We start from the raw sequence: 24,608 nt of genomic DNA, 5'->3' as shown, positions 1-24,608 counted from the left end.
GCCGAACTTTTACCCTAATCCTAAGGTCTATCTAACCTCCACCCCTACCTTATACTATCATCCATATGCCTATCTAATAGCTGCTTAAATGCCCCTAATGAGGCCGACTCCACTACCCTCTCTGGCATTGCATTCCACGCCCTGACCACTCTCTGAGTAAAGAACTTACCTCTGACGTCTCCCTTGTATCTACCTCCACTCACTTTAAAACTATGCCCCCTCGTAATACCTACCTCCACCCTAGGAAAAAGTCTCTGGCTGTCCACTCTATCTATACCTCTGATCATTTTGTACACCTCTATCGAGTCACCTCTCATCCTTTGTCGTTCTAAAGAGAAAAGCCCTAGCTCTCTCAACCTTTCCTCGTAAGACCTGCCCTCCATTCCAGGCAACATCCTGGTAAATCTCCTCTGCACCTTTTCCAACGATTCCACATCTTTCCTGTAATGAGGCGACCAGAACTGGACACAATACTCCAGATGTGGCCAAACCAGGCTTTTGTATAACTGGAGCATAACTTCATGACTCTTGAACTCGATCCCTCTATTAATGAAAGCTAACACACCACACGCCTTCTTAACAACTCTATCCACCTGGGTGGCAGCTTTCAGGGAACTGTGAACATGAACCCCAAGATCCCTCTGCTCCTCCACACTGCCAAGAATCTTTCCGTTAACCCTGTATTCTGCTTTCAAGTTTGTCCTTCCAAAATGAATCACCTCACACTTTTCAGGGTTAAACTCCATCTGCCACTTCTCAGCCCAGCTCTGCATCCTATCAATGTCACTTTGTTGTAACCTAGAACAGCCCTCCACACTGTCCACAACACGACCCACCTTCGTATCGTCGGCGAAATTGCTAATCCATTCTTCCACTCCTTCATCCAAATCATTTACAAAAATCACAAATAGAAGAGGACCCAGGACAGATCCTTGTGGTACACCACTCGTAACTGAGCACCATGTTGAATCTTTTCCGTCCACTACCACCCTTTGTCTTCTAAGGGTCAGCCAATTCTGAATCCAATCTGCCACATTTCCCCCGATCCCATGCCTCCTTACCTTCTGAATAAGCCTACCATGGGAAACCTTATCAAACGCCTTCTTAAATCCATATATACCACATCCATCGCTCCACCTTCATCCACGTGTTTGGTCACCTCTTCAAAGAATTCAATAAGGTTTGTGAGGCATGATCTACAGCTCACAAATCCATGCTATCACAAATCAAACTGTGCCTTTCCAAGTGATCATAAATCCTATCTCTTAAAGCCCTTTCCAATAATTTGCCCACCACTGACGTAAGACTAACTGGTCTGTAATTTCCAGGGTTATCTCTATTCCCTTTTTTGAACAAGGGAATGACGTTTGCCTCTCTCTAATCTTCCGGCACTATACCTGTGGACAGTGAGCACGGAAAGATCATCGCCAAAGGCCCTGCGATCTCTTCCCTTGCTTCCCATAGAATCCTTGGATAAATCCCATCAGGCCCGGGGGAATTATCTATCTTCAACATCCTCAAAATTCCTAGCACATCTTCCTTACTAACATTGACCTTCTCTAGCCTACCAGCCTGTTTCACACTGTCCTCCTCTACAACTAGGTCCCTCTCAGTTGTGAATACCAAAGAAAAGTATTCATTAAGGACCTCTCCTATCTCTTTAGGCTCAGTGCACAAATTCCCTTTACAATTTTTGATCGGCCCTACCCTCTCTCTGGTCAGTTGGTGGAATTTATAGTAATTGTGTCTAGACAGGGACAGGCTGGGGGTTAGCTGGGGGAGTGACACTGTCCCTGAGGTGGGGGGTGGTGGCGGGGGAATGCTGGGGTAGGGGGTGCGACATTGTTTCTGGGGGCGGGGGGAGAGAAATAACTGGGGGAGAGAGGTGAGTAGAGGAGAGGAGCAAGAGATGTAATTTTAAACCCAGCACTTGGTCTTTCTAAGATATTCACTGCTTCTTCACAGCATGAGGAGTCTGGGAGCAGGAAGTGACTATGCACCCTTCTTTCATTATCTTGGGATCAGCTCCATGGACATTGCATACACATATGACAAGGTAGGAGAAGCATTTTCTGTTTCCTGGTGAGCAGAGATTCTTAACTGAGGGCCAGGTTCAGGGTATGTTGCTGAGGCTAAGCTTGTTAGTAAGCTTGATGGCTGGATACAGTCTGCTGCCAATATCGTGTGTTCCTGTCATGTAGGGAATCAGTATCATATGTTGTCAGGAGAATCTGTGGATGGTGTAGCCAGAGTGCCGGAGTTATGGTGTACAATGTTGTTTGCAGTACAGATGAGTGTGTGTATAGTTTTGTGTACCTGCTTTGATATTTTTGTTTATTGTGGGAGTATCCAAGTGTGTGTGTGTGGCTATGTCCATGTTATTGTAGACACGTCCAATTGTCAGTGTTAATGTGTCCAAGTGTTAGTGTGTGTGTGTTTGTTACTGTGGATGTGTCCCAGTGTTGGGGTGTGCATGTGTGTCTGTTTTGTGGATGTGTTCTGAGTGCTGGGGAACGTGTATGTCTGTGTTATTGTGGATGTATGTTATTGTGGGTGTATCTGCATTTTGTATCTGGGAGTATTTCTGCGTTATTGACATTGTGGAAATATTTTGTTGTAGGTGTGTCTATATGTTGGTGTGTGCGTGTCTTTTTGCAATGGCTGTTTCTACATGCTGCAGTAAATTTCACTAAATTCTGCTCTCTCTGTCCCCACAACAGACAAAAACAAATGCTCGAATCTACCCTGCTTACCACACAGCCTATGATACTTTCGATTATGCCTCTCGTTTCATTGACCCAGGTGTGTATGACCTGTCCTGGTGCAGAATCCACCCCTACGTTCAATAGCTCAGAGCAGGGTCAACAAGCAGTTGGGGGAACTTTGTGTGCATCCCAGCCTAGCTATTTACTGTCACAGAAACATTATAGGACGGAAAGTGGGGCACTGTCGGAGGGTCACTGTCGGAGGGTCAGTGCTGAGGGAGTGCCGCACTGTCGGATGGTCAGTGCTGAGGGTGTGCTGCACTGTTTGGGGGGGGGGGGTTACTGAAGGAGTGCCGCACTTCAGAGGGTCAGTACTGAGGGAGTGCCACACTGTCGGAGGGTCAGTACTGAGGGAGTGGGCACTGTCAGGGGGTCAGTGCTGAGAGAGCACCGCCTTGTCGGAGGGTCAGTGCTGAGGGAGCGCCGCACTGTTGGAGGGTCAGTGCTGAGGAGCAGGCACCGTGGGAGGGTCAGTGCTGAGGGGGTACTACACTGTGGCAGGGTCAGTATTTAAGTGTCGAATGGAGATATACAAAAGCGAGACATTTTCTGCCAACCAGTGCTCCCCTTGAAAGCAATCTGTGGCCTCGAAGCTGTGCACTGTACATATCTTCCCCTGAGGGGTGAGTAATGACAGTGTGGTAACAGCAATCGTATACAGAGTTTGCCTTTCTAATGGGGCCAGCAGGCACTGTGGAGCTAAGGCACAGTCTCTGGTCGAAAACCGGCCTATTACTCTCAGCCATGCTTCCTGGGGAGTTCAGTCTGCTGGCAGCATGTCTTGCTCCCAAACATTGCCCCACTCCCCCCTCACTGCCCAGACTCATCCTCTTACTTTTCCTCACTTCAGGTTTCACCAGCCACCAGACAGTCGGCAGGACAGCAGGCAACGTATTGATGCGTCTGGCTGACAGCCTCATCCTCCCTTTCAATATCAGAGACTACAGCGAGGCCATTGACCAGCTCTACAACACAGCAGAGAGGGACTTCGGTCCAGAACTCCTGAAGCAAAGAATCTCCCTGGGTTAGTATCAGCACGAGGGGACAGCTATCGAATGGCCACAGAGTCATCTCTCCAGCTACCCCCTGGCCCCACACCCTGACATGCTCACGAAGGCAGAGCCCAGCTGATCACTCACTTGTGATGATCATGGGATGTGACTCTGATGTTGGGACACACAAATGTAACAGTGAGGAGCTGAAGTTGGCCACTTGGCCCCTTCAGCCTGCTCCATTACTCAGTGAGATCAGGAGATCTCCACATTCCTGTTCACTCCAAATAACCTTCCACACCCCCACCTCCCCCATTGCTTATCACAAATCTCTCTCTCTGTGCCTTGAAAGGCACTGCTTCCTCTGCCTCTTGAGGAAGAGAGTTACAAAGACTCTCAACCCTCTGCAAGGAAGACATTTTCCTCACTTGGTTTAAATGGGCAACCCCTTATTTTGAAAGGGTGACCACTAGTTCTAGATTCTTCTACAAGAGGAAATGCCCTCTTCACATTCACCCAGTCAAGACCCCTCAGGATCATATATGTTTCTATTATGTCATGTCTTATTCTTTATAGCTCCAGTGGATACAAGCCCAGCCTGCTTAGCCTTTCCTCATAAGACAACTGCTCAGTCCAGAGATTAGTCTGGTAAACCTCTGAACTGAAGAGCTGTACACAGTACTCCAGATGCAATCTCACAAGTGCCCTGTATAATACCATAACTCAAATAACTCCACAGAGGCCAGTATCCCATCACCAAGTCACCCTTTATTTACACGTAGAGAGTCCTTGACACTGATCCAGCTCCCTCAGAGCCAGCTCTCAGAGTGAGCAGAACCTCTGACACTCCTGTTTATATCTGTCAGCCAGGGCTCCCTGATTGGATCAGGTTAACAGCCCTAATCAGGGAACTCATTGGCTGACCTCTCTATAACACTACAATAACCATAACCTTTCTACTTTTGTATTCTATTCAATTCACAATGAATGATCGCATTCTGTTAGCTTTCCTGATTACTTGTTGTACCTGCAAACTAACCTTTTGTGGATCCATGTGTTAAGATACCAGGTCCCTCTGCATCTCAGAGCTCTGCAACCTCTCACCATTTAGATAACATGCTTCTTTTTACTCTTCCTACCAAAGTGAACAATTGCACATTTTCCAACTTTGTACCCCATGTGCTAAATCTTTGCCCACTCACATAATTCATCTATATCTCTGTGTTGTCCCCTTACGTCCTGTTCATAATTAACTTTCCTAGCTGTCTTTGTGTCATTAGCAAATTTGGCAGCCATACCTTCAGATAACAAGGTGTAGAGCTGGATGAACACAGCAGGCCAAGCAGCATCAGAGGAGCAGGAAGGCTAATGGACTACAGTCCACATTCAGGCCTTAGTACCAGCCATACCTTCAGTCCCTTTGTCAAATCGAATTGAATGATTTATTGTCACTTATATTTAACAAGTAAATAGTGAAAAATGCAATATATCACCAGTGCTCTTGTAGCCATTTTGACTTAGAAGATTTTAATATACAAGACTGAAATTAAGATATAAAACTTAAATTTAAGTAAAACAGAGTTCATCTATCCACCCTTCATGTGATCCACATGACATCAATGATGGGGGGAGTAGAGGTGGTCTTCACAACAGGCTGTGGGCCCACCAATGCCCCCGGATCACAGTCCATTCCAGGAATACCAATCCGGGCCTACCATTATCACCACAGCTGAAGCCCAACATTTCTGATTCCGATCGTGACCGTAGATACCACCTTCTCTGCAGTCCAAAAAAAAGATGCAGTCTTTGCACACAAAGTTCCTTTTCGCTCCCCCCACCCCCCAGCTTGACTGGCTTTCTGTACCAAGGTGCCATAGTCCACTCTGAAGCTTTCACTGTCATTCAAACAGGCTGAAAGATCCTCTAGCCTGTTGGCTAGTCGGGGCATAATACTAACCTCAGACCACACATTTCACAACTTTTTCTGTTTTCTAGATCCTCTGCGTTCTGCCGTAACGAAGCTAAAAGAAGCTGCTGAGGGTCTTCACACTCGAATATCTGAGCTGAGGGATCTGCAAGTGAGGTGGGTGTCCTCTGCCCTTTGACCTTGAGATCCTTATTTATGCCTGACCTCGGAACCCAACTAGGCCAGAACAAGGCCCAGCAGTTGGTGTCAAACCAAGGGGATAGGGTGAGCAGGCAATGATGAAAATAGGAACAAGAGTAGGCCATTCAACCCTTCAAGCCTACTTTTCCATTCAATATGACCACGCTGATCATCCAACTGAGTTCCCTGTTCTCACTTTCTCCCTATTCCCTTTGATTCCTTTTAAACTATGTCTTGGTCTTCCTGCTATAAGAAGGATGTTATGAAACTTGAAAGGGTTCAGAAAAGATCTACAAGGATGTTGCTGGGGTTGGAGGGCTTGAGCTACAGGGAGAGGCTGAATAGACTGGGGCTATTTTCCCTGGAGCATTGGAGGCTGAGGGGTGACCTTATAGAGGTTTATAAAATCACAAGGGGCACGGATAGGGTGAATAGCCAAGGTCTTTTCCCTGGGGTGGGGGACTCCAAAATTAGGGGGTATAATTTTAAGAGGGGAAAGATTTAAAAGGGACCTGAGGGGCAACTATTTGACACAGAGGATGGTGTGTGTATAGAATGAGCTGCCTGAGGAAGTGGTGGAGGCTGGTACAATTACAACATTTAAAAGGCAGCTGGATGGACATATGAATAGGAAGGGTTTTCTCTTTATTTGTTCATGGGATGAGGGCATTGCTGGCTAGGCAGCATTTATTGCCCATCCTGAATTGCTCAGAGGGCAGTTATGAGTCAACCACATTGCTGTGGGTCTGGAGTCACATGTAGGCCAGCCCAGGTAAGGATGGCAGTTTCCTTCCCTAAAGGGCATTGGTGAAGCAGATGGGTTTTTCCTCAACAATTGACAATGGATTTATGGTCATCATTAGACTCTTAATTCCAGATATTTTATTGAATTTAAATTCCACCATCTGCTGTGGCAGGATTTGAACCTGGGTCCCCAGAACATTATCTGGGTCTCTGAATTAACAGTCCAGTGATAATACCACTAGGCTATATCCCCCTAGAGGGACATGGGCCAAATGCTGACAAATGGGAGTAGATTTATTTAGGATATGTGGTCAGCACAGATGAGTTGGGCTGAAGGGTCTGTTTCAGTGCTGTACATGTCTATGACTCTGCATGCATGCACGCTGCTTTACCTGGTATGAGAAAATGTGGGCCACTCTCAGCTCTCCAATCTGAAGATCATGGGAGGAAGTCCCAGGTCATAGACTTGAATACACAACTTCAGGTTGTGCCAGATGGTCAATCGTAATGAAATTACAATGAATAGAGGTGTCTGTCAGGAGAAAGCTGCAACTTCACACAGGCATTATTTTCATAGAAGATTTATGGGGCGGGCAAGACAGGGGGAATATTGCCCCTCAATCTTGTTGACTGAAAACAATGATCTGGCTCAATATCACATTGTTATTGTGGGACCTAGCTCTGTGAAAATTGATTATCTCCATCACAACTGTGCCTACGCGGCAGATCAATAAGGATTGCACCATGAAAGGCTCTTAATTAGCTGTAAATCAGGATGGGACATGTGGAAGGCACTAGACAAATACAATTTATATTGCTTTTCCACCTCAGTGATGGCATCTTCTCTCCCTCTGACCCAGCCCTCTGACGCTGCGCATGGTCAATGATCAGCTGATGCTCCTTGAGCGATCGTTCCTCGATCCAGTTGCCTTTCCTGACAAGCTGTACTATCGGTAAGTCTGCCTCCTGCTGGTCACTCCCTGTATTGTCGGTAAGTCTGCCTCCTGCTGGTCACCCCCTTACCCTCGGTAAGTCTGCCTCCTTCTCCCTCACCTCCCTGTACTCTCGGTAAGTCTGCCTCCTGCTGGTCACCCCCATACCCTCGGCACCCCCATACCCTCGGTAAGTCTGCCTCCTGCTCCCTCACCTCCCTGTACCCTCGGTAAGTCTGCCTCCTGCTCCCTCAGCTCCCTGTACTCTCGGTAAGTCTGCTCCTTCTCCCTCTGCGTGGGACACTTTTTCTGGCTGTCCTTTTCTGTGGCTGTTTCTCCCTCTCCCTTACTGTGACTAGTTTCTCTCTTACCCCGTGACTCCCCTTTGTGCTATACTTTCTCTGTGACTTTTTCTGTCTCTGCGTGATGCGCTCTCTCTCTTTCTTGCTCTCTCTGATGCTGACTCTCACTATGTGACCATGTCTCTTGCTTAGCCTCTGTGTGACACTGTCTCCCTCTCTTTCTTTCTCTCTCTCTGTGACTCCCTTGATTTTCTCTCTCTTTCTGTGACGCTCTCTCTCACTCCCTCTCTCGAATCTGTCTCTCCAGATCTTCTCTCTTTCTCTGTGCTTTTACCTGAAGTTCCGGATTCAAGTGAACAAACGACCTGCTTGCTGGTTTCCATCTCCGTAACCTTTAAGAGCAAGTGACTATTTGAAACGTCCTTTGGCATTTTCCCCCCAAACCTCTGGATTCAGATCACTGGGCTGTCCTTGTAGTTTGCCATTGCCAACTTCACTTCAGGCTCTTGTAGCCCATCTCTGATTCCCTGGGGCTGGTCACCACTGCCACCATGTGAGAGAGTGAGTCAGCATCAGGATTTATTGAAATAATTATATCTGTGTCTGATTGCAACTCCTACCCCCAGCACTAACACTATGATTTGACACCGCTATGACTACATTCACTACTTCCCCTTTCTCTGTCCTGCTTGCTACCTTCTCAAATATTTCTAATACGTTTCTCAGGCATGTCTTTCCCTTTTGTGAAGCCATGCTGATTCTGCCTGATCATATTATGCATTTCTAAATGCTCTGCTATTACAAATGTTAAGCTAACTGGCCTAACTAGGCTGTCTGTGTGGAGTTTGCACATTCTCCGTGTCTGTGTTGGTTTCCTCTGGGTGCTCCGCTTTCCTCCCACAGTCCAAAGATGTGCAAGATTGGCCATACTAAAATTGCCCATAGTCTTCAGGGATGTGCAGGCTAGGTGCGTTAGCCATAGGAGATGCGGGATTACGTGGATAGGGTGGGTCTGGGTGGGATGCTCAGCAGAGGATCAGTGTGGGCTTGATGGGCTGAATGCTTCCACACTGTAGGGATTCTATGGCCTATAGATACCTTTTATTTGTCCCCTCGTTTTTAAATAAAGATGCTACATTGGCAATTTTCCAGTCCCCTGGGACTGTTCTAGAATCTAAGGATTCCTGGAAGATCATTACCAGTGCAATCACTGTTACCGTTACCTTTAAAATCCTAGAATGTCTCCCATCAGTTCCAGGGGACCTATCGGTCTTCAGCCCCGTTATTTTCCCTACTACTTATTTAGTGATAATTATTGTTGTAATTTCCTCTACCTCTTACTCCTTGGATTGTTAATATTATCTCCTACTATGAAGACTGATACAAAATGTTTATTCAACTCTTCTGCCATTTCCTGGTTCCCCATTATTTCCCTAGTTTCATTCTCCGAGCGACTAAGTTCACTTTGGCTTCTCATTCCCTTTTCATATATTTAAAGAAGCTCTTACTGTCGTTTTGATCTTCTTTTTGCTAGTTTACTATCAAACATATTTTATCCCTTTTAAATTTCTTTTTGGACATTTTTTATTGGTTTTTAAAACTTTCCCAATCCACTAGCTATCACTAGTTTATGCCACATTGTAATTCTTAATCTTTCCATTTGATATTGTCCTTAATTCTTTGGTCAACCATTGCCATTTATCCCCTTCCTAGAATCGTTCTTCCTCACTGGGATACAATTTTCTTGTGAGCCATGAACTATTTCCTTAAATGTCTCTTTGCGAGCTTTCTACAGTGGATCTATTCTCACATTTCTTACAATCGTTCTGCACTTTTAAACCTCAATTCCATAACTTTGTATTCCCCGTTCTACTCAATCACCCTTTGATTTTTGTATGTTATAATCTGCCTGTACCCACACAAAACAAAACTTTTCACTGTACTTAGGTACGTGACAATAATAAATCAAATTTGTCTTTTTTGCTCAACTTCTTTCCCAATCCCCTCCAGCTAACTCTGTCCTCATTCCTTTGTAATTACCCCAATTTAAAGTTTAGCACAATAGGTTCCAATCTATGTTTCTCAAACTCAAACTGAATCTTCCTCGCACTATCTCCCCCTTTCCCTGTCTCTCTTTTTCTGTGTCTGCTCCTCAGTCTTGCTGTCCCCGAGTATCCTCGACACTTGCTCAGTCCAACCTTTCTGTGGTCTGTCTCTGTCTCTCAGTCCTTCACTCTTTCTGTCCCATTACATCCTCTCTACACCGTGTTACACTCTGTCCAGTGATCATTCTGCCTGTTCCTACAACAGTAAGTTTCACTTATTTCTTCTGCAGACACGTTATCTATGCATCAAAGAATTCAGATGTGGAAACATTTCCAGGACTAGCCGATGCTTACCAGCAGGCCATGGCCAAGGGAAATGCCTGGGATGGTGTTCGGAAGCACCTGACGATAGTTACCTACACACTGGAGAGTGCAGCTTCGACCCTGGAGGCTGTGATCTAGCGGGAAGATCAGGGTATCACTGAGAGGAGCCAACAGATCTCCAGGCAATCTCTCATTCAAACCAAGAAACCACAATAAAAAGATGATGAGTTATATGGTTTTCTGGTGTTTGTAGTTTCATCTTAACACATTCTCTCCCCCTCAAAAATGTGGTGCACTGTGCTAACCTATCACTCCACACTAACTTATTGCCCTGCATTGACCTCTCCCTCATAATGACCCCACCACAACCTAGGATGATGCTGGGTGGTTTGTCCAGTTTCTTTTCATTTGACTTTTCTGTAGCATTTTAATACAACTGAGTGGTTTGCTTGCTGTTTCAGAGAACTCACCTGATACAGTGGGTTCAGTAAGGTACAGGAGAGCATGCCAGAAGCAATATCAGGCACACCCGAAATGAAGTAAACAAGTTAGAACTGGTAGCAAACTTAAAGAAAAAGCATGTAACTACACAAAGATGGGCAGCAGGTCACAGGATTGGACGGAATATTTTTAAAAATGCAAAGATTATTTGAAAGATTCATAAGAAGGAAAACAATGAGTATGAGAGAAAGCTAGCTAGAAATATTAAGAATAGACAGTAAGAGTTTCTATAGGTACTGGACAAAGAAAAGGTTTAACTAAGTGGTCATATTGGAAATTAGTCTGGGAAACCAGTAAAGGAAAATAAGGAGGTGGCAGGTGAATGGAGCAGGTATTTTGCATCAGTCTTCACTACAAATAACATCCCAGAAATAGCTGTAAATCAGGAAATGGAAGGGAGAGAGGAGGAACACGGTACAGAATAGCCAGGTCCTGAGGGATGTCATTCAAAAGTCTTAAAAGAAAAGGCCAGTGAGATAGCTGATGTGATGGTTTTCATTTTCCAAAGGTTTCGCAGATTTGGGGGAAGGTTTCATTGGATTGGAAAACAACGGAAGTAACTCCTTTACTCAGCAAGGGAGGGAGACAGAAAGCAGGAAACTACACCGCAGTTAGCTTATCATCTGTCATAATGAGATTTGGAAGCTGTTCTGTAAAAGGTTGTAGCAGGGCACTTGGAAAAGTTTTAGTAATTGGGCAGAGTCAACATGGTTTTGTGAGAGAAATCATGTTGAACAGGTTTATTAAGAGTTTTTTTGAAGGAGTGACATCTTGTGGTTAAAGGGGAAATGGTAGGTGTACTATACTTTGATGTTGCACCTTATTAAATTCCATCTAGACATCAAAGATCATCGCAGACACTCAAATGAATTATGAGAAGGAGGCCACTCAGTTCCATTGTGTCTACTCTGCCATTGATTAAGATCATGGTTGATCTGATTACTCCACATTCCAGCCTATCTCCCGAAAACCTTTTACCGCTTATCAACCCTGCCATTAAAATAACTCATGCTCATCTCTAGTCTTAAATGGGTAGCCCCTCACTGTAGATCCTCACAAGAGGATATATCCTCTCCACATCCATCTAGTCAAGACCCCTCGGGATGTTATATGTTTCAATTAAGTAACTATTTCCCTGTAGAAAAGTGAACAAAATATAAGTTCATGGGCAATATGTTTACATGGAAAGAAGATTAGCTGGCTGACAGGAAGCAGGAAGTGGGCACAAACAATGTAACAAGCATGCTGCAGCGATTGGCACTTGGCAGCAATTACAATCATACGAATGACTTGGATGAAGGAACTGAAGATATATTCTCATTTATCACAAACAGTCTTGAATACAACAGGAAGGAGATTATGCTACAGTTGTGCTAAGTGACCTCACAACCAACAGATCAAATCTAACCTCTGTTGCCTTCCCATATATAGTCATAAATGGTGGTGGACAATTAAACTCACTTGGAGCAGGCTTCACAAATAACCCCATCCTCAATGATGGGGATCTCAGCACAGTGCGAGAAACAAGGCATTCATCTTTAGCCAGAGTGTCAGATGGATAACCCATCTCAGCCTCCTGAGGTCCCCAGCAATATGGATTCATTTGCATTTGATATCAAGAAATGGTTGAAACATTCTGCCAAAAGTACTGAGGACTTGTGCTCTAGAACTTGCTGCTTCCCTAGCCAAGCTCTTCCGATACAGTTACAGTTACAACACTGGCATCTACTCAGCAATTTGGACAATTGCCCAGATACATCCTGCACACAAAGTGCAGGACAACCCCGACCTGGCCCCATGATTCTACTCTCAATAGTCTGTAACGTGATGAAATGTGTCCTCTACAGTGCTGTCAAGCGACACCAGCTCAGTGACGCCCAGTTTGGGTTCCACCAGGACCACTCAGTTCCTGATCTCATTACAGCCTGGCTTCAAACATGGACAAAAGAGCTGAAATCCAGAGGTGAGATAAAAATGACAGCGCTTGACATCAAGGCCGCATTCGACCGAGTGTGGCATCACAGAGCCCTAGGAAAACTGGAATCTCTTCAGGAGTTCCTCAAGGTAGTGCCTTCGACCCAACCATCTTCAGCTGCTTCATCAGTGACATTCCCTCCATAAGGTCAGAAGTGGGGATGTTCACTGATGTTCCATTGACCAGAAAATAAACTGGACTCGACCCATAAGACCATAGGACATAGGAGTAGAAGCAGGCCATTCAGCCCTTTGAGTCTGCTCTGCCATTCATTGAGATCATGGCTGATCTGATAATCCTCAACTTCACTTTCCTGCCTATTTCTCATGACTCTTGATTCCTTTCTTGATTAATAAGCTGTCCATCTCAGCCTTGGATATATTTAATGATCCAGCCTCTACAGCCCACTATAGAGAAAGAATTCCTCAGATTCACCCTCTGACAGAAGAAATTCCTCTTCACCTCTGTTTAAAATGTGCAACCCCTTATTCTGGTGCGAGACTCTCCCACAAGCAGAAACAACTTTTCTGCTTCTACTGTGTCAAGTCCCCAAAGAATCTTGTACGTTTCAATCACACTGGCTCTCATTCTTCTCTGTCTTGATGAGTGCACACCCTATCTGCTCAACCTCTCCTCATAAGAGAGTCCCTCCATAACTGGTATCAGATAAAGGGTGAAAAGTATTCCAGCTGTGGTCTCACTAGTACCTCATATAGTTTTAACAAAACCACCCTAATTTCTATACTCCCTTTCTTTTGAAATAATTTCATTTCCTTTGCTATTAACTCTGAATTTGGATGTAACGTTTTTGTGATTCATGGATCACAATCCTTCTGTTCCATTGCATTCTGCAGTCTTTCTCATTTAAGTAATATTCACCCACTCTATTTTTCCTGCCATGGTGCCATATTCCTGCCACATTTCACCACATTATATTCCACCTGCCAACTTTCTGCCCTCTCATTTAACCCATCTCTATCCCTCTGTAGATTCACTGTGTCAGTGTCATGACTCTTTATTCACTCATGGGCTGTGGGTTCCATATCCACAACCTCTACCTCCAAGACAGACAAGGGCAGCAGATATATGGGAATACCACCCATTACAAATTCCCCTCTGAGCCACTCACCATCCTGACTTGGAAATACACTGCTGTTCCATAAGCTGGGTCAAAATCCCGTAATTCCTTCCCCGAAAGCACTGTAGGCACACCTACACCAATAGACTATGATGGTTCAAGGAGGCAGCTCATCACCTTTATAAGGGGCAATTAGGGATGGGCAATAAATGCAGACGACTCCTGGCCAATCCCTACCATTCAGAGTGGGATTGAGTGAGTCTCGGAGTCAGAATGATGCAGACAGAAGTGTAAAATGTTATACAGAACAGAATCGACAAGCCTCAGCATTCAGAGTAACTTTACTTGGAGTCAAACCAAGTGCTTAGAATGTACAGGATCACAAAATAATTAGCCTAGTGGGAAACGTGAACATTTAAGGCACAGAAATGCAAGGAGGTGGCTGTGGGGAAGGACAGATAATCTACAGAGGGTGTGTGAGGGACTGACTGATGACCACATCAGGGAGACTGTAAGAGAGGGAACAATGTTAGATATTCCCGGGAAAATCGAAAACACAGGATCACTGAACAGAGGGAGTGCTCACCATTCACAGCAAGCTGGAGCTGAGGCAAACAGACTGTATAGTTTATGAAACGGCTCAGCTGAAAATGTGAATGGTTCTGTGACCAATACATTAAGGTCACAGGGACTCCAAATGCATTGTGTCCATACCATCAATTTTCAATGACCACTTTCAGAGGTACAGAGGGAGAACGAGAAAGGCAGGACCAAGAGAGAGGCTGACAGTGACCGAGGGAGAGAGGGGAGGTCAGGACTGAAGTACAGACAGAAACTGAAAGTGAGTGACAGAAAGAGAAAAGAACTGGCAAGCAGAGATGGTCAGTGCTCAGACAGTGCTGCACTGTCAGCCGGTCAGCGCTGAGGGAGCGCCGCACTGTCGGAGGGTCAGCGCCGAGGGAGCGCGGCACTGTCGGAGGGTCAGCGCGGCACCGTCGGAGATGCCAACTTCTAGGTGAGATGCTGCAAACCGCCATCTCAGTGGATATAAAAAATGTGGCACTTTGGGTCAGAGTTAGGTGGGAAGCAGCAGGGCCCAGGGGAAAACATTTGTTGTTTTGTTATGGTCACTAAAAGCTGATGAACTGTCTTACAGTGGGGTCATCTGTGGGAAGCATCGCAAAGGCGTGTTCACTTCGAAACAGCAGTTACTACCATAGAAGGCAATTTTTCAGTGAACAATGTGGAGAAATTTAGGAAGGCGATGCTTTCGTTAGCTTTGGCAATGAAGACTGGCCGATTTCATCTCGGAGACAATCCAACGTCTCACAATACAAACCACACTTCCCCCGAGACTCATTCACAACAGCGAGGGCCCTCTGTTCACTGACACGTCCCAACATTGGGGTAGGGGTGGGGATGGTGGGGTAGGGGTGGGGATGGTGAGGGTGGAGAACCCTGATCTCACCATCAGGGGTGGGGGTTGGAGCAGCATGTCTCCAGCCTCTCCATCGAGCTGGGGGTTTTAACCTGTCTCTCAACAGCAAGCAACCTGATTGGCGAGGGATTTGGTAAAAGCCTTCATCGACCTTCTCAGGCACAAATGGACGTCCAGGGGATAAACCTCTCTTCACCCAGCCATCAGATATTTGATTGGCAGGTGGCCACAGGATATTCTCCATGATGCTGCTCCACTCACATCCTTCTGAGTCACTGGAAAGAGAAACAGAGCATTGGCAAGGAATCAGGCATCACAGAAAACTACCCTCTCCTCACATCAAACACTCTCTCAGCACGGGGTTAGATACAGAGTAAAGCTCCCTCCACACTGTGCCCCCAGCAAACACTCCCCAGGACAGGGACAGCACGGGGTTAAATACAGAGTAAAGCTCCCTCTACAATGTCCCCCATCAAACACTCCCAGCACAGGGTTAGATACAGAGTAAAGCTTTGACAGGCCTGGGTTTGACCAAACTTCACATCTCCATTTAACCACAGGTCACCAGGATATTACTGGACTTTAAAACTGCCAGGGCACGTACGTGGCATAGATACAGAGTAAAGCTCCCTCTACACTGTCCCCCATCAAACACTCCCAGGACAGGGACAGCACGGGGTTAGACACAGAGTAAATCTTCCTCTGCACTGTCCCCCCATCAAACACTCCCCAGGACAGGGACAGGACTCTCCAGTCCCCTGCTGACCCTCTCCAAGTGATGCTTACCGAGGTGGGAGCAACATCCTCTGATACACAGCCCGTTAGGTGCTCAGTGAAAATGGCTTCCGCGTGTTTCAAATACTCCGCCATCTTCTTCTTCACTGCATCTCGCCTTTCCGAATTCAGGTCACCTAGCAACACAAGATTAGGGGTAGTCAGCATGGTTTTGTGTGAGGGAAATCATGTCTCACAAACTTCATTGAGTTTTTTGAGGAGGTCCTTTACTTGGATTTTAGTAAAACCTTTCATAAGGTTCTGCATTAGTAGATTAATTAGTTAAAGTTTGGGATTCAGGGTGAGATTTCCAATTGGATACAAAATTGGCTTAACAGCAGCGGACAGAGGGTGGTGCTGGAGGGTTGTTTTTCAGACTGGAGGCCTGTGACCAGAGGTGTTCTGTCGGGTTTCGGTGATGGGTCCACTCTTGCTTGTCATTTATATAAATGATTTAGATGAGAATATAGAAAGCATGGTCAATATGTTTGCGGGTGGCACCAAGATTGGTGGTATTGTGGAGAGTGAAGAAGGTTATCTAAGATTACAAAGAAATCTTGATCAGTTGGGTCAATGGGCTGAGGAGTGGCAGATGATAAATGCAAGGTATTACATGTTGGTAAAACAAACAAGGGCAGGACTTATACAATTAATGGTTAGGTCCTGGATAGTATCGTAGAACAGTGAGAACAAGGGTACATGATTCTTTGAAGTTTGTGTCACAGGTAGACAGAGTGGTTAAGGAGGAGTTTAGCATGTTTGCCTTCATTGCTCAGACCATTGAAAGAGTAGATTTGGGAAGTTATGTCGAGGTTGTACAGGACATTGGTGAGGCCTCTTCTGGAGTATTGAGTCCAGTTGTAGTCACCTGGTTATAGGAAGGATAATATTAAGCTGGAGAGGGTTCAGAAGAGATTTACCAAGATGTTGCTGGGAATGGAGGGTTTGAGTTATAAGGAGAGGCTGGATAGGGTGGGACTCTTTTCACAAGAGCGTAGGAGGTTGAGGGGCGACTATAGAGGTTTTGTAAAATCATGAGGGGCATAGATAAGGTGAATGGCGGGTGTCTTTTCCCTAAGGTGGGGGATTTCAAGACTAGGGGACATGTTATTAAGGTGAGAAGAAAGATTTAAAAAAGACATGAGGGATAATTTTGTTACAAAATGGTTCGTGTGTGGAATGAATTTCCAGAGACAGTGGTGGGGATGCGGGTACAGTTATAATGTTTAAAAGACATTTGGATAAGTTCATGATGAAGAAACCTTCGGAGGGATATGGGCCGGGCACAGGCAGGTGGGACTAGGTTAGCTCAGGATTACGGCTGGCATGGACTGGTTGGACCGAAGGGTCTGTTTCTGTGCTGTATGGGTCTGTATCTATGACCCTAAGACAGGTACTGATTGATAATGCCCTTCGGCCCATTTGATCCTAGAATGCTAACCCTGCTTTTGCCCTGGCACAACAGGCAGCGTCACTTCAAGTGGCCATTGTGCCAGTCCCACCCATACCATCTACAGACCCATGTTAGCTCATACGTGATGGGGTATCCCTGTCCTCAGACCATCCTGGCCGATGGATAGGAGGCACACTCAAACCACGCAACACAATTCCCTGCTCGAACACTAACGCCCAATGGTTTCGCTGCAAGGTTTAACACATTGCGAAGTGTCGACAGTCAGACCAACACGGTGAAACGATTAATTTTGTTAGGAAGGATGCAGTGACACCATAAAATAATGACTCTAAAGAGAGGGAGTCAGGGCAGAGGGACCTGGGGGTACATGTACTGAGGGTGTTGAAGGTGCTAGGACAGGCTGAGAGCGCGGTTAATAAACTATTCAGTATCCTGGGAGGAGAGAAAGAAGGTCGACAGGAGATTTGATTGAGGTGTTCTAAACCACGAGGGCTCTGGGCAGAGTGGAGAGGGAGAAACTGTTCCCATTGACGGAAGGACTGAGAATGAAGGGGCACAGATTTATTGGTTAAAACAGCATTGGAAGGGGCAGAAGGAGCTCGGATTGGGAATGCACTGCCTGAGAGCGTGGGGGAAGCAGGTCTGATCGAGACTTTCAGGACGAAATTGGGATTAATATCCATACAGGAAGAGTGGATGATCACTGGGAGAAGCGAGGAGAGGCAGGAACATGACTTAATCCACTGCAAATTCAGAGAGCTGGCACAGGCACAAAGGGCTGAGTGGTCTCCTCCTGTACAGTAATCTTTCTGAGATTGGACAAGTGGTTACACTGCTCTACAGCAGACAGTCCAAGGCACTAACAGAAGTGGACAAGTGCAGGCAGTGAACCTACACACCCAGCCAATTTACTGATCCACCAAAAACATACACACTGCACATTCAACCATCAATTTGACTTCACACAGCAACATACACACAGACCTGTGTCACATTCCCCTCCCAGGATAGTTGGAAAGCTGGAACAGAGGGGTCTGGGGGGAACAGAGCGAGAGAGAGAAAGGGTGGAGGGAGAAGATTCAACCAGAACTTTCAAAAAAGAATTAGATAAATATTTAGTGTCAAAAAATTGCGGAAACAGATTCTTCAACCCAACTCGTCCATGCCAACCAGATATCCTAAATTAATCTAGTCCCATTTGCCAGCATTTGGCCCCTATCCCTCTAAGCCCTTCCTATTCATATACCCATCCAGATGCCTTTTAAATGCTGTAATTGTACCAGCCTCCACCACTTCCTCTGGCAGCTCATTCCATACACCCACCACCCTCTGTGTGAAAAAGTTGCCTCTTAGGTCCTTTTTAAATCTTTCCCCTCTCACCTTAAACTTATGCTTTCTAGTTTTGGACTTCCCTGCCCTGGGGAAAAGACCTTGGCTATTCACCCTGGAATGGGAGAAAGAACATGGGAACAAGGGACTAACTGAGCACTAATCTGATGAAGCCAGCAGAATGGACCATTGATACTGATGGTCCTCTGGTTTGTACAATTGCGCATTTACATTCATAAATTCTTTTTAATAGTGGGCTGTGGGAGCATAGGGAACAGGAGCTTTTACAAAAGTTGTAACTGGTTTTGTACATAGCAAGTATACCAGATATAATTTGTTTTTGACTGTCTCACATGACAACAATTGAGTACTCCTGATGTAGACTTCTGAAGGACCCCTTAATCTCCCTTACGTTAACTCAGCTCTCATCGGACTCTCCTGTTTCCATTCCTTTAGTCATTTATTACATGCCATTTATCGCAAGAACTATCACTGACCTGAAACTGAACTGGATGAGCCATATAAATGCAGTGGCTACAGGAACAGCTCAGGAGCTGGGAATACTGCAGCAAGTAACTCATCTCCTGACTCCCCAAAGCCATGGGGAGCCTCCTGACTCCACCATCTACATGAGTGTGAGGGAATTCTCCCCACTTGCCCCCTGGATGGGGGCAGCTCCAAAAACACAAGAAGCTTGACACCATCCAGGACAAAGCAGCCCACTTGACTGGCACCACATCCACAAGCATCCCACTCCCTCCAATACTAACACACTGTAGCAGCAGTGTGTACCATCTACAAGATGCACTGCAGCAACTCACCCAAGAACCTTAGACAGCACCTCCCAAACCCACAACCTCTATCCTCTAGAAAGAGGAGGGCAACAGATACATGGGAACACCACCCCCTTGCAAGACCACCACCCCCCCCACCCCCCAAGACACTCACCATTCTGATTTGGAAATATATCAACATTGCTTCACTGTCACTGGGTCAAAATCCTGGAACTCCTTCCCTAAGGGCATTGAGAGTCAATCTACAGCACATGGACTGCAGTGGTTCAAGAAGGCAGCTCCCCACCACCTTCTCAAGGGGCAACTAGGGACGGGGCAATAAATACTGGGCCCAGCCAGTGATCTCACATCGAATAAAAACCTAAAGAAGGACAAGGTTATTTTTCAAGTAGACAGCCCTCCATTTCACCCGAGTTCTGAAGAAGGGTCACTGGACCCGAAATATTAACTCAGTTTCTCCCCACAGATGCCGCCCGACCTGCTGAGACCCTCCAGTTTCTCGGAGTTTCTGCTTTATTCCCTTGCATTTCACTGCTGCCTTGGATCTTGTTCATGTCCCTCCTGTGGAGGTCCGGCAGACCGGCCTGTAATAGGGCTGCAGTACCTCTGCCTTTGAGTTGTGCCCACTCGTTATTAACGTAATGGGATACCACCAGGGTCACTATCTCCTTTCACTTGGACATAAGCTCCAAACCTGGCACCTGGCCCTGAAATCCAGTGCACTCGATCACTCTGGGCTCTGGGTGGGGGGGGCAGGTTTAGGGGGGAAATCGGAGAGTGTCGATATAGAGACTCAGGAGGTTTCAGGACTGGGAGAGACACGCTGACAGCCCCCTCCACCTTCTCTCTGGGCCCTGTCACCCACCCACCTTGCACTCCTTTCAGCAGAATGTCCACCCCATTGCGATAGCAACTGAACGCCGCTGCATACTCCTGGCTGGCTTCCCTTGCCAGGGCCTCTTTGATACACTTGGCCGCTGCAGTCAGATATTCAGCACTGTCGAGACCGTCTGAGTGTGGGGTCGCGGGGGGAAGAAACTGGTCCTCTGGCTGCACTCTGAGCTGCAGCAGTCTCCTCTCTAGGTCTTTGGGCTGTTCGTCGCCCAGTGCTGTGAGGCTGCTCCACTGGTTCAGGTCAGGCAGAGAGTCTGCAACACAAACAGCTCATTTGAGAACGCTACTCATTCATCGAGTGGAGACTAGCCCCTGTCCCCTCTGGGCTGTCACTGTCCAAGGCTTCACACGCTGACGCCCAGGTGAAGCCGCGAGTTACTTGTATTTCTTTTCATCTGTGCCACTGTTTTTGTGTCTCTGCCTCGGAACGACTGGGCGACCACTTTGCTGAATACCTCCGCTCAGTTCCCAGGCATGACCCTGAGCGCTCTCTCACCTGCTACTGTAACTCCCTGCCCTGCTCCCTCGTTCCAATGAAGCTCTCTGCAAACTCGGTGAGCAACGTTTCAAATTGCTCACCTCCTCATTCGACAGACTCGGGGACTTAACCATTTTGCATCTTGCCTCCACTTTGTCAAAATTTGTTCTTTTCTGCTGGTTGAGTTTTATCTTACTTCTTTGTTTATTTTAAATCTGGGACAGCTACTACCCTGCCATTCATATCTCATCTGGACTCATCCATTCAAAGAACCATAGATCTGTACAGCATGAAAACTGACCTTTGGTCCAACTATTCCATGCCGACCAGATACCTGAATTAATCTAGTCCCATTTGCCAGTATTTGGCCCACATCTCACTAGACCCTTGCTATTCATACACCCATCCAGATGCCTTTTAACTGTTGTAATTGTACCAGCATCCACCACTTCCTCTGGCAGCTCATTCTACACATGCACCATCCTCTGCATGAAAAGGTCCCTTTTATATTTTACCTCTCTCTCCTTAAACCTATGCCCTCCAGTTTTGGAGTCCCCTACCCTGGGGAAAAAAAACCTTGGCTATTCACCCTATCTATGTCCCTCATGTTTTTATAAACCTTTATAAGGTCACCCCTCAGCCTCCGACGCTCCAGGGAAAATAGCCCCAACCTGTTCAGCCTCTCCTTATAGCTCAAACCCGCCAATCTCGGCAACATCCTTCTGAATCTTTTCTGAACCCTTTCAAGTTTCACAACATCTTTTCCTATAGCAGGGAGACCAGAATTGAACGCAGTATTCCAATACTGGCGTCACCAATGTCCTGTACAGCCATAACATGACATTCCAACTCCGAAACTCAATGCACTGACCAATAAAAGCAAGTGTACCAAATGCCTTCTTCACCACCCTGTCTATCTGTGACTCCACTTTCAAGGAACTATGAAGCTGCACTCCAAGGTCTCTGTTCAGCAACTCTCCCCAGGACCTTACCATGAAGTATACAATTCCTTCTTTTGCTTGCCCAATTACCAATCTCTTTGGCATATGCATCTTTGACACAATCTCTCTTGCCTGCCAATCTATCCCAGACCTTCACTTTTGTTTTAATGCCCCTCATTCAAAACCGACGACAATTTCCCAGTTTGGAGGAAAGATCCAGCACTGACGTATCCCGTGAACACTCTCTCTCAGAGGCTGCCAGGCCAGTGGAGTTTAATTTCCGTGTCAATTTCAGGTTTCCAGCAAACCCCGACATTTTGTTTTCATACTATGAACAAGTTCTAATGGACTAGGCACTTGAACAGAGAGGCCACAAGAGGAGCTCAGGGGCTGGGCGTTCTGGCACAGTCACGGTTACTCGGCCGTGTACAAAGACTGAGCTTACCGCTCCGACTGTATTAGCAGGACCTGCGACGGCCCCAGCCGAAACACTCAAACCTCAGCAGACAGCCCAGGAAAGGGGAGGTTCAGAGGATCCAATGCTGCAGTCACCAACCCCGCCATCAGGGGGCAGGATTGTGGAAAGGGGAAGTTCCTGGGGGATATGCAGCAGAGAATGTCTGATCACCCACGGAGCTCCTGACCCGAACCTTCGAAGACAAGGGAACCTGCAAAGACACATCACAGAATTCCCAGCTCCAGGCAGATATTGTCACTGGTCCTTTATTGGAATTGTGTTCATGAACTGCAACTCTTCAAATATACCCCACTTATACAGGCACACCAATCACCTCAGGAAATGGTGGAACCACAAATGGCACAGTGTAGAGGAAGCTTTACTCTGTATCTAACCCTGTGCTGTCCCTGTCCTGAGAGTGTCTGATGGGGGACAGTGTAGAGGGAGCTTTACTCTGTATCTAACCCCGTCCTGTCCCTGTCCTGAGTGTGTCTGATGGGGGACAGCGTACAGAAGCTTTACTCTGTACCTATGCCACGTACATGCCCTGGCAGTTTCAAAGTCCAGTGATATCCTGGTGACCTGTGGCTAAATGGAAATGTGAAGTTTGGTCAAACCCAGGCCTGTCTTGGTTGTTGCTGTGACCCTGCGGTTCCTATTCCCTTTCACGGCCATCCGAGCTGACAGGGGAGGCCTGGCCCCTCAAGAGTTGCTGAAAACCGACTCGTCGCAAGAGGCGCTCTCGATTCTCGGCTGATTAGTCCCAGAATGGCCTGAACTCACCCACACCATCCTTAGCACAGGGGTCAAACATTGCCAGCTCGTGGTTGGAGAGGGGGGAGCCAGGCCGCTGTCGGTTCCCCTCGTGTTTGTCCTCGGTGTCCGAGTCGAGTGGGGAACTCGCCTCCGCGACTTGCTGGTGATCAGGTTCAGGTTCGTCTGCAACACAAGAGCCGTCTTTAGGACCCAGACAAACTCAACAGGAGGGCTCTCCCCATTTCCACAGGGAAGCACACTAATGCAGGACACGGGCTGCAAGCACAGGAGTGCTTAGTCTGAATCACCTTCACTGCAGCTACCAGGAAAATTCATACTGGGAAAAGTGAGAGGGTAATCTGACTGTACAGAAAGCTGCGGAATTTGTATCAGGAAAAATGGGACAGTAATCAGACTGCACAGGAAGCTGGGAAATTCATACTGGGAAAAGTGAGAATACAGGAAACTGGGAAAGTTTAAAACGGAAATGGCAAGAGATTAACCTGACCAGACAAGAAGTTGGGAGAATTCATATCGGGAAAAGAGAGACAGTAATCTAACAATAGGAAGCCGGGAGAATTTAGAATGGGAAAAGTGAGGGTGTATGTGACAATACAGGAGACTGGGAGAATTTATATCAGGAAAAAAATGAGAGAGTAATCTGACAATATAGAAAACCAGGAGAAATTATATTGGGAAAAGTGGGACAGTAATCTGAGAATAGCATCACTCATACCCATTCCTCCCTCCCCTTGATGCCAGTCACACTCCACTCCCTGTCCCCATCATCTACACACCTTTCCCCTGCATCGATCCCACTGACACCCTCTTCCCTATTGCCACACATTCTCGCACCTCATTGAGCCCACACAGATACACATGCAAATCCTTCCCTAGTCCCATCACACTCTCCCCACAATTCCACCGTACCCCAGTGAAACACAAGGCCCCGTCACAATGGGGAAGCAGTTACCCTGACTGTGGTGTATCTGTCGTGCCGCACTGAGGGGCTCTGGCTTGGCTGCCATCTCTCCTACCTCCCTCTCACTCCTGGTCAGGGGCTGCGAAGATCGCCTGCACTCTAGTGATTGGCTGGAAAAACATCCCGGGGTCCGACCCTCTTCCGAGGGCAGGGGAATGAGTGGGGCAGGCAGGCTGCAGGGGTCCTGAGGAGCACCGAGTTCGAGAGGCCGGGAAACCTCACCATCCTGGACAAAGAGGAGACAGACAGACAGACAGACAGTGAGGATCACTGCACCGGCCACACTCGCAGCTTGCAAAGCTCCCTCCCTCACATCAGTGCACCCACTCTCACCCCCTTCCCTCATTGAACCCGCCTCAAACTTGCTCCATTACCTCACCTCATCCCCCTCAACCCTACCCCAACCCCTTCCCTCACCTCATCCCCCTCAACCTTACCACATCCCCCTCAACCTTACCCTAACCGCTTCCCTCAGCTCATCAACTCAACCTTACCCCAACACCGTCTCTCACCTCAGCCCCTTCAACCTTACCCCAAATCCTTCCCTCACCTCATCCCCCTCAACCTTACCCCATCCCCTTCCCTC

At 46.9% G+C, this 24,608-nt stretch overlaps 2 protein-coding genes across 4 annotated transcripts in view; one reads left to right on the top strand and one right to left on the bottom strand.

Moving 5' to 3' along the window:
- The window catches only part of naaladl1 (N-acetylated alpha-linked acidic dipeptidase like 1), a 41,639-nt gene extending 31,206 nt beyond the window's left edge, over positions 1–10,433 (top strand). Inside the window, exons 14-19 of the mRNA XM_048619782.1 lie at positions 1,966–2,056; positions 2,721–2,802; positions 3,616–3,789; positions 5,753–5,840; positions 7,469–7,561; positions 10,178–10,433. Coding sequence (XP_048475739.1) covers positions 1,966–2,056; positions 2,721–2,802; positions 3,616–3,789; positions 5,753–5,840; positions 7,469–7,561; positions 10,178–10,349 — 700 coding nt within the window. The 3' untranslated portion in view covers positions 10,350–10,433. The remainder of the gene's footprint in view (positions 1–1,965; positions 2,057–2,720; positions 2,803–3,615; positions 3,790–5,752; positions 5,841–7,468; positions 7,562–10,177) is intronic.
- A 3,655-nt stretch (positions 10,434–14,088) lies between these two features.
- The window catches only part of snx15 (sorting nexin 15), a 19,917-nt gene continuing 9,397 nt past the window's right edge, over positions 14,089–24,608 (bottom strand). For 2 of the 3 annotated variants that reach the window (XM_048619779.1, XM_048619780.1), the window contains 5 exons: positions 24,014–24,248; positions 23,068–23,223; positions 20,384–20,662; positions 15,990–16,114; positions 14,089–15,478 (listed from right to left, as the gene is read on the bottom strand). In XM_048619779.1, coding sequence (XP_048475736.1) covers positions 15,476–15,478; positions 15,990–16,114; positions 20,384–20,662; positions 23,068–23,223; positions 24,014–24,248 — 798 coding nt within the window. In that variant the 3' untranslated portion in view covers positions 14,089–15,475. The remainder of the gene's footprint in view (positions 15,479–15,989; positions 16,115–20,383; positions 20,663–23,067; positions 23,224–24,013; positions 24,249–24,608) is intronic. The other variant, XM_048619781.1, reaches the window with a different exon arrangement.

Source organism: Rhincodon typus, chromosome 43, assembly GCF_021869965.1.
Source record: "Rhincodon typus isolate 14 chromosome 43, sRhiTyp1.1, whole genome shotgun sequence".
In the NCBI taxonomy this organism is placed as follows: domain Eukaryota; kingdom Metazoa; phylum Chordata; class Chondrichthyes; order Orectolobiformes; family Rhincodontidae; genus Rhincodon; species Rhincodon typus.
The sequence above is the reverse complement of the archived record's forward strand: the minus strand, read 5'-3'. Positions and strand labels throughout refer to the sequence as shown.